The sequence below is a fragment of the Nelumbo nucifera genome, chromosome 5 (genome assembly GCF_055504915.1).
Source record: "Nelumbo nucifera cultivar China Antique chromosome 5, China Antique-T2T, whole genome shotgun sequence".
Lineage (NCBI taxonomy): Eukaryota > Viridiplantae > Streptophyta > Magnoliopsida > Proteales > Nelumbonaceae > Nelumbo > Nelumbo nucifera.
This window is the reverse complement of record NC_142653.1, coordinates 54,620,930-54,630,926: the sequence shown is the minus strand read 5'-3', so window position 1 is coordinate 54,630,926 and position 9,997 is coordinate 54,620,930. Positions and strand designations below refer to the sequence as shown.

General features: G+C 34.5%; 1 protein-coding gene across 1 annotated transcript; it reads right to left on the bottom strand.

Annotated features, from left to right (window-relative positions):
- Positions 1-2,127: 2,127 nt before the first annotated feature.
- On the bottom strand, positions 2,128-4,145 carry LOC104596762 (Pentatricopeptide repeat (PPR) superfamily protein). Its single transcript, XM_010258041.3, has one exon. It carries the CDS (start codon positions 4,002-4,004, stop codon positions 2,265-2,267), a length of 1,740 nt encoding a protein of 579 aa, XP_010256343.1. The 5' UTR covers positions 4,005-4,145; the 3' UTR covers positions 2,128-2,264.
- Positions 4,146-9,997: the final 5,852 nt, after the last annotated feature.

The following is a 9,997-nucleotide window of genomic DNA, read 5'->3' as shown; positions in this document are numbered from 1 at the left end:
CTCTGTTGCTAAATGAATGTTGGGGTGGTGGCTGTATCTACAGCTCTGCAGAGAGCCTGCATATGCTTATTACACAATATTAAGTGCAGAATGTATGGTAATTATTAATATTTTCAGTATTTTTACAATTCTGTGGTTAATTAGCTTTTAATTAAAACGTGAATTTAAGTTGCTTACCACAACATCCTGAAAATCCCTCAACCCATGGTTGGGGTGTTCTTCAATGTGAATTGTGAATTGTTTTTTACTATTATAAATTTCAAAAAATAAATTAAAACTATCTGGGTTGAAAACGAGTTGTTTCTTAAAACAAAAAATGGAAACATGTTTTTGGTTGTAATAGATTTTTCCACGTGTTTTTTTTTTTTTGGTTTTTAAATCTGAAACCAAAGATGTGTTCTTTGAATTTTTTTTTTCGAAAATCACCATTTTATTGGATTTTTCCATGTGCTCATACAATTTGTTTTTAATTTTTTTTTGAAAAATTTAAAACCGAAAGTCTGAAACAAAAATTGTAATAGATTTTTTCATGTTCACACTATGTTTCATAAATCATATACCATCTTTATTGCTAACATTTGCTTTTTTTTTTCCAAAACCATCAATTTATTGGACTCAAAATTCATGAATTGTTCTCTTTTAAAATAAAACCACTTGTTTCCATTTACCGGTGTTCCTATCTACAAGGTAGTAGGGAACCAACCATTGGGAAAAGGGATCAGATCCGGACTCCATTCAAGGGATTCCCCACCTAATATTCACTTCCTAGGCAAATTCTAGTATCAAAATTAAATGAATCAACCGGAAGCCTTACACGGTGTTTTACACCTTCCATCCATTTTTTCAACTTCCGCAATTGTCTATAATGGATTGATTGGTCCATTCATAATTGAGGTCCATTCAGTTTGCTAATCTTAAAGCAGGGACAATGGGCCATCCCATTAAATATGGGCTTAATTTGCCTACGCCCAGGACCTTGACTTCCCAGTTGGGCTAGAGGGAATTCAATCCACTTCATCGTTAACACATATCTCTGTTACTTCATTGAAGTATCCTCTTCATTTCCATTTGAACTTGATTACCAACGAACTCGAATTAAGCCTACACCCCAAACTGTTAGATTAAAGCTTATTGGAATTGCATTCCTATCAATTACAAGCGTTAGGGAACAGATATGTACCTTTCCTTTAGGCCCCATTTGGAAGCAGTACAAATACAAATATATAGAGTGCAAAACCTTTTATTTTGTATTATTTTGGATGTATTTGTAGTTTTGTACAAATATTTGTACTCCTTCCAAACTGATATAGTTGTCAAGGCGATGCATACATGACAAGGAATCCTTGAAGGATTGTCTTGTCCAAGTACCTACATGTTTTTGAATAAAGCATTGCATGATATTTTTATATATATATATTTTTATTTGGGATATTTTAATTTGTAATATTTTTATGATTACTATACTCCTTTCTTTTATCGTATTCTTATTTATTCGTATCCAATACATATTGGGACCTGTTTGGATCGCAAGAATAGGGGTCTAGAATTGGAATTAGAATGGCTTATTCAGATTTCAATTGTTTGGTTGGGCAGAATTGGAATCTCATTCCCACTCTTGGTGGAGTGGCATTCCCCCATTTGAGGGAATGGCCATTCCCTCCCCTTCCTGAATGAAATCCCTTTTCAGCTGATTTCAATCCACATTCCAATTTTTGTCTAAACCAAACAGACTATGAGAATAGATCATTCCGATTCTGATTTCAAGGGATTTTGATTCTGATTCTTGTTTCGATCATAAACCAAATGGACCCTTAATTGGTGAAGTGGCTTTGAACCTTTTAAGACTTGGAAACCTGAACCAATATATAACAAAGAATTTGAAGGTCTTAACCAATCAACACAACAGAGAAAACGAAAATGTCTTCTACTTCAAGGATTCAGCTTCAACCTCTATATTTTCTAATGTTTTTTATTTTTTCCATGTTTTGACATGAGGTTCATACTTATTTATGATAATTATTAGTCAAAGTCCACTGCTGATTCTTATGCAACCTAGGGAACTCCCCTAGGATTTATATATTTTTATTTAAATAACTCATTGCCTAAATGACAAGGCACCCCGTGTAAAAGAGATTCACCTTCTTGCCTTAAAGAACTATGTTAACTCTTTGAGGCAAACCGGTCAAGGCTTTATATGGAATTGTTGTGTTGATAGCAAACCGGTCAAGGCTTTATATGGAATTGTTGTGTTCTAATATCAACTTTTACCAGTAGTCATTGCAAGAACACGAGCCATCCTTGAAGTGATGGAAGCGAACTCGATCCCTGACAATTATTTCTCTTTTAAAAGCTTTGGAGACAAACTTTGTAAAGGAATGGCAATCTCTACAAACCCTCAAATTCTTCACAATCCGCAAACAATTTCCTTCTGGTGTTCGTGCCAGTCCAAAAGCAATTGCCAGCTTCTCACTATGATAACGGTCTGAATTTTCTGATTGCTCGTTGGTGAATTCAGATACTGGTGTTAGAGATTCCTCTTCAACATAGCCAGCCAATACTGCTCGATGGATTACATCTTTCAATTCTGAATAGATCTCTTCAGTGTCACTATGTGACCTGTCCCCGACGACAAATCTATGAATTCTGTCATCAACTTCAATCCAACTCCAACCTGGAGTTGTCTTGAATTTTTGACTTCTTATCAGTTTTCTCATCCTTGCTGCACCTTGTTTATCTCCGGCTTGAGTGTAGATTGCTGCCAGAAGCACACAGTCTCCTGCATTTAGTGCCTCAAGACGAACTAGGTTCCTCATACCAATCTCTCCTGTTTTCACATTTCTGTGGATTTTGCAAGCACCAAGTAGGGTTCGCCAAATAACTGGATCATCTCCAACAGGAGACCTCTGAATAAATTCAAGTGCCTCTTCCAATTTTCCAGCACGTCCATACAAATCCACCATGCACCCATAGTGCTTAGTTCCAGGCTTCAGACTGAAATCAGAACGCATCATGTGAAAATACTTGAGACCTTCCTCAACTAAACCTTGGTGACTGCATCCACAAAGCAAGCCAAGGAATGTAACCGAACTTGGATGGATCCCGGTCATCAACATTTGCTGGAAAATTTGAATAGCCTCATCACCATGACCATGGACACCCAACCCCACAATCATAGAATTCCAAGTAAATACATCACGCCTTCTCATCCCATCAAAAACCTGGCGAGCTCCATCCAAATTGCCGCATTTGGCGTACATGTCTATAAGAGCGTTTCCCACAAACACATTGTTCAAGAACCCATTTTGACGTGCAAATTTATGCATGTGAACTCCGAAATTCAGTGCCCCCACATGGGCACAAGACGAAAGTAAGCTAACAAGGGTGAAGGCATCAAGCCCCAAATCCGAAATTCTCATTTGATCGTAAATCTTCAATGCCTCATCGTGCAAGCCCGCTTGCGAGTAGCAAGAGATCATCGCATTCCAAGAAATTAAGTCTCTCTGGGTCATTCTATCAAAAACCTTCTGTGCACATTCAATGGATGTATTTGCCGAGTACGATCTCATCAAATTCGTGCATACCGTGACATCCTCAGCATACCCACATCTTATAATCGACCCATGGGCTTCTCTGCATTTCTCCTCTGCCTTGGATTTCTCACAAGCCTTGAGCAAAAACGAGAATGTGTAATCGTCAGGTCGGCTCTGACCCTCAAACATCATACTATTATAACAGAGAATTGCCTTCAGAGGAGATGGGCTCTGAGAGAGGCCTCTAATCATTGAGTTCCAAGCTGCAGTATCTGGGTTGTTAATCTGGTTGAAGAGAAGATGGGCATAAGCTAGGCTTCCTGAGACGGAGATAGCACAGAAGCTCAGGAGTTTGTTTGAAATGGCAAGGTCGTCTTGGTACCCATTGACGATGACAAATGCTTGGATCTTTTGAAGCCTTTTCATGCTGTTGCATCCTTGTAACAGGTTCAGTATGCCATTAATTCTTGACATACTGGACCATCACCAACACTAAATGCTTGTAAGAAAACAACTGGAGCAAGAGAGCAGAGTGGGGAACACAGTCCTCCTCCACATTGCAATGAGATTTGGAATATGAAGTTCGCATTCAAATTATAGAGGTGATGCCCATGCTGGACAATCAAAAGAAGCTTGAAAAGTAAAGTGAAACCCCAGAACATGTCGCTACAAGGGCTACACATTTTAAAAGAGAGGAGCTCCTCGTTGATTCGGTCATACCTGGATCAGCGTGTGGGTGGAGACCGGAGAGCTCGAAAATGGAGAAGCAAATACGGAATGAACAGACAACTGCCTCCGGGCTTTAATTGGGTCGGATTCGAAAACGAATCCAATAACATCCGGATTCTATCCAATTATATAAAATCTGAATTCGAATCTGATAGTCATAAAATTATATTTGCCCTTATCGGCTAGAAGCCCTATTTTAAAGAGATTTATGGCAAGACTATGGTGCATGAACTGCACCCTGAGCCAAAATTTGTGAACCAGCTATAAAAGAATCCGTCACAGTTCACATCTTTATGGTTGTTGAAGTACCCATGATGGGTATATGCTTTGCTAAATGAAAATAAATGAAAAATAAATAAAAGGAAAATTCCTGATACTTTGGTCTTGAACTTAAAAATATGATAATTTAGTATCTAATTTTTAAAATGTATTAATTTAGTATTTGTCATTAATCAGTTGTTAACCATTGGCATTTGAAAGAGATACAAATGCCCTTGAATATTATCAAATTTTCTTTATCAATCATTCAAACATTAACAAAAAATTAACAGTCCCAAATCATTGCCTCTTCTATTTAAAAATGTTGGGGTCACGAGAATGCCCATTGATACATGACCCCAACTTTCTTGAATAGAAAATGCAAGGATTTGAGATTGTTAATATTCTGTCAACATTTAGGTCGTTTATAAAGAAAATTAGATGGCACTTGAATGGCATTTGTGTTTTTTTCATTTGCCACTTAACAAATGGTTAACGACAAGTACTGAATTGACACATTTTGAAAGTTCAGATGCTGAGTTGTATTTTAAAGTTCAGGGACCAAAGTATCACTAGGTGCAAAATACAAGGTACTAATAAGGAATTTTTCCATAAATAAATTATGTAACTTCTTTAATGTAATTGGTTAATATTGATATAACATGCATCCTAATTGGATTAATATAATTTATTAAATTTATTAATTACAAACTTTATATGATCATATATATGTTCCACTAAATGTGTAAACATATAATTATAATATATAAAATATTTTTTTATTGGATATAGATTTTAATCAAATCAAATGAGAACAAATCCACATTTGATTTCACCCTTGAACGGATGCAAGCACCAGAATCCAATTGGATTTGATTATGTAAAAGAATAATCAAAATCCAAAGGAAATGGATCGAATTTTGAAGATGCATATCATATGAAAATTCATAAATTTTAATTATTAAATTAATTATTCTATTATTAATATTTTTATTTTTATAATTTTTATAAATTAAAAAAATCTTTTTGATAGATTCAACTTATATTATATTTTCAAATATCTTGTAAGCAATATTTTTATCTTTGTAAATAATAAATACATTGATATTTAATGCAAATTAAATTATTAACTAATAATTTATAAAAAAAATAAGATATATATTATATGCAAATTTATAAATTCTAAGTATTGAAATAATTATTCTATTATTAATATTTTTATTTATATAAAGTTTTTAAATCAAAATTCAAATTTTCATATATATATATATATGTTGTGTGTGTGTGGATTTTATGAATTATTTATTCCGTCGATTTATAATATACTAATTTTTAATATTATTCCTTTTAAATTATATTTGGATTTGTTAAAAACAAATGTATGCTGTTTTTTTTTATTTAATGTAGACATTAATCTTAATAAAAGTAAATTTATTACCTTTGTTGACATGAAATAAGAAGTAGCTTGTTGGTTAAAGAGATGTAAGTGTAGAAGCATTGAGTAACTAGGGTTCAAATTATGTCATTCCCCTTTTTATATTGAATTGCTATGTCATACTCTTGTAAATCTAGGATATTGTATCGGTCCGATATGATACACCAGTGCGTATTGGCCGATATGATGCACCTGGACATATCATACCGATATTTTAATCTTTGGTGATATGTATTTTGTCGGTGTCAAAGATATCCAAATGTTAAATAATGAGAGTTAAGGGCTTTAATAGTTTTAGATATTAATATCAATTCTAACATATAAAACTGTTTTAAACTGAAAGGAATAACAAAAAGAAAAATGGTCATTGAAAACTCAAAAATTGCATATCATGAATATTGGTTTTTTAAACCTTCATATAAATGATACATTCATATGATAATTACAATGCGTCATTGGCATAAAAAATAGTTATAGAGATCACCCATGAGGCCATGACACACTTAAGGCTATGTTTGGTTTGAAGGAAAAGGTAGGAAAAAAAAGAAAAAAATAAGGGAACCTTTACAAATCTGTAAAAGTTGGTGTAGTTGGGGAGTACAACCAGGCATTCTCCATCACTCAATTCAGTCTACATCCTCGAAGATCTGTGCTCCTTGTTATGTTTGGTGATAGGCAAGAAATCTTTGACTGATTTGCAACCACTGCTATTTCCAAAGGCATTGGATACACTTGGGCGGTGGAATTTACAAAGGTTTTGGATAAATTGGGGCCTCTTATAGGCTAAGATTTGGATGGTATACGTACCTTCTATCTTTATTCTTTGCACAAACTATAGGCGATTTATGTTTAGGTGCATGCATCTCTCCCAAATGAGGCGGGCTGTGGAACCAATAATAAGGATCCATGCCAGTATTTAAATACATGAAAACTGCATCTTTTATAGTGGGGCTCATGAATTTATTACTGGCTTAAGACCTCATCATTTGTTTCATAACCCGCATTCAACCAATCTGAATTTGTTTAGGAGGGCTGAACCACAACAACAGCTTCTGTCTTTTTGAGGTGGGCCCCATGGGATGACATGGTGCCTAGAAGTTATGTGTCCGTTTTGTAGGGCTTTTGTGGCTTCTAGCTTTTTGAAGAAGGCACTACACGGATAGTCTTAAAGCTAGGGGTGTCAATTGGATTGGATTTGGTCCAATGTGAGTTCATTATAAATGGACTAGGTCCAATCCAATCCAATGAATATTTTGGAATGGTCCAATTCAATGTCTAGAACATCCAATCTATTCAAATTCGTTTTGATTTAAATTGGTTTCAACCCAAACCCGGTCCATTGACACCTATATTCTTGTCTTATATCAATGAACCAGATATTGGCTTAATCCAATATAAATTTATTACAGACTGACCAAGTCCAATCAAGTCTAATAAATATTTTAGACTGGAATATTGGTCCAATCCAGTATGTCTTGTTGGTTCGTCCAGTCAGTTCAAATTGATTTTGGACTGGATGGGGTCCAATCCAAAACCGGTCCATTCACACCCTTACTTAAAAAGCTATGTTTGGTAAAAAAATTCCAGCTAGTCCAAATTGGTTGTTAGTCATTTTTTGGGCTGTTTGTTTCAACCTTTTTAGATAGTTTATCCCGAGTGCCTCAAAACAGATGAAGTTAGTTTAGCTGAATGTTCAGGTTGATCCTCCCAAACAGGCACTATATTTGGTTAAAAATCCAGAAAGTCCAAATTGTCAACCTCTTTGAGTGCCCCTTTGAGAGTAAGGGCTGCTGATTCAACCTCTTTGAGTTCCCATCTGGGAAGGTAAGCTGAACATTAATCTAAACTGGTTCATCTGCATTTCGGATAAACTATCTATAAAGGTTGAAGCAGACGGCCAAAAAAATATCAGGTGTGATCAAGTGATAGCCAACTTGATATCTCCGAAATTTTCACCAAACATGATTTAATTTAAAAAGCTGTTCGTGTAGGGCCAACTTTGAAAAGCTAGAAGCCATTGCATTTCAGCTCTCCCAAATAAGTACCGAATTGCTCATCTCTGGAATACTTCAAAAACAGCTGAATAAGCTTAACTGAATCTTTAGTAACAAGATTTATTAAAAGGGAAAATTCCTGATTACCTTGTGCTTTGGGCTTATTGTCACTTTGATCCCTGAATTTTAAAACGCGACAAAATTCAGTATTCGAACTTTCAAAATATGTCAATCTATTACCTGTCGTTAATCAATCCATTAACCAGTCATTAAGTGATATTTGAGAAGATACAAATGCCTTTTGAGTGTTATCTATTTTTCTTTATCAACCATCCACATGTTAATAAAAATGAACAATCTCAAATCTTTGAATAGAAGAGGTAAGGATTTGAGACTATTTATTTTTTATCAACATTTGAATGGTTGATAAAAAGAATTAGATAACACTAAAAGGATATTTTTGTCTTTTCAAATGTCACTTAATGATTGATTAACAGGCTGGTTAATACCAGGTACTAGATGGACACGTTTTGAAAATTCAGATACTAAATTATGATGTTTTAAAGTTCAGAAACCAAAATAACACTAAACCCAAAGAACAGGATATTCATCTGAAAATTTCCCCTTATTAATAATTGGTTTCTTAAAGTTTTATTTAAATATTTTCATAATTTTATACACAACAAGATAAGAGATTAAATTTGAATCTGATTCGACTCGTTCAGACCAGATTCTGGGTCGAATTCATATCCACTGGTTTTATAGTCGGATCAGATGGGATGTAGCTGGATCCAGTGTGAATGGATCTGGTTACAGACTTACAGCCCCGCTCTGTATTATAATATAAACACCTAATTAATGATTTAAACACGCAATAGAAAAGATATGGTATAGAAAGAGTTTTATCTCGAGTGGTTCAAGTTTGATGACCTATACATTACTCTTTTTCTTCACGGTGGTAGCAGAACTCGAAAGAGACAAATCATCCACGTACCAACTGATCTACCCCTCATTGGCAATACACCACTTCAGTTAATGCTGCAAGTGAATTTAAATTTGTGTTATATATCATGATTCATGAATAAATTAAATTGAAAATAACTTTCTTGATGCTTTACCTTATGTTGGGAAAGACTAAAAGAGGTTCTAAAAGCCAAGGTTCAAAGTATCATACAGGCCCATATATTGATATTTTTAATGTTTTATTTATTTTTTCAAAATCGGTTCATAGGGATTGCGGGATCGGTTTAATTCTCGATTACTCTCTAAATTGTGATCTAACCCGATACAAGATACAATATATCGGCCGATATGAACTAATACATATCGATACTTTGAAACTTACTAAATGCAGTAAATGCAGCAGGCATAGGGATAGAGGCGGCAGAAGCAGAAAGTATGCGTGATGGCCTGCGGCCAATGTGCTGTTTTCACGGGGGGTGGGCCTATATTTTTGTAAGACCGTCTTTTGATCTGGTGGGCTCTGTTTGTTGGGGTTTTGGTCATTCCTTTCTGTATAGTTGGTGTTTTCTGGGGTGGCTCTGTTTTTCTTTTGTTTGGACTGTGAACGTAGTAATGTCTTGGTGGTCGTTTGAACTCAAGATATTCTTTAGTGTTTTTCGACCCTTTGGCCTTTTGTATCATCCTTCTATATATGTTATATTTATTTATAAATTTTCATTTAATTACCAAAAAAACGAATATTGAAAATTCAAACCGAGATAAAATATAAATTATAAATATAATGGGTTCTAAATTTCTAGATGTGCTCGTTTTGTTTTGTTTCTTTTTCATTTTGAATGATTTAGGGTTTATCAGAACTCAGAAGATCTTCAATTCTTCTAAGAAAAAATGTACTTAAAATGGATAAATCTTTAATACAATCTTATATCATATGCCAGAGGTGTTACATGCAAGATTACATACATAGACCTCCAAAGGTGAAGGCCATATAGTAAAAACAAATAAATAAATAAACAAAATAAAGGCCACAATACAATTGAAACAAATTAATTAGAATCACTTAATAACAAAGACAACAAGGCAGGCTT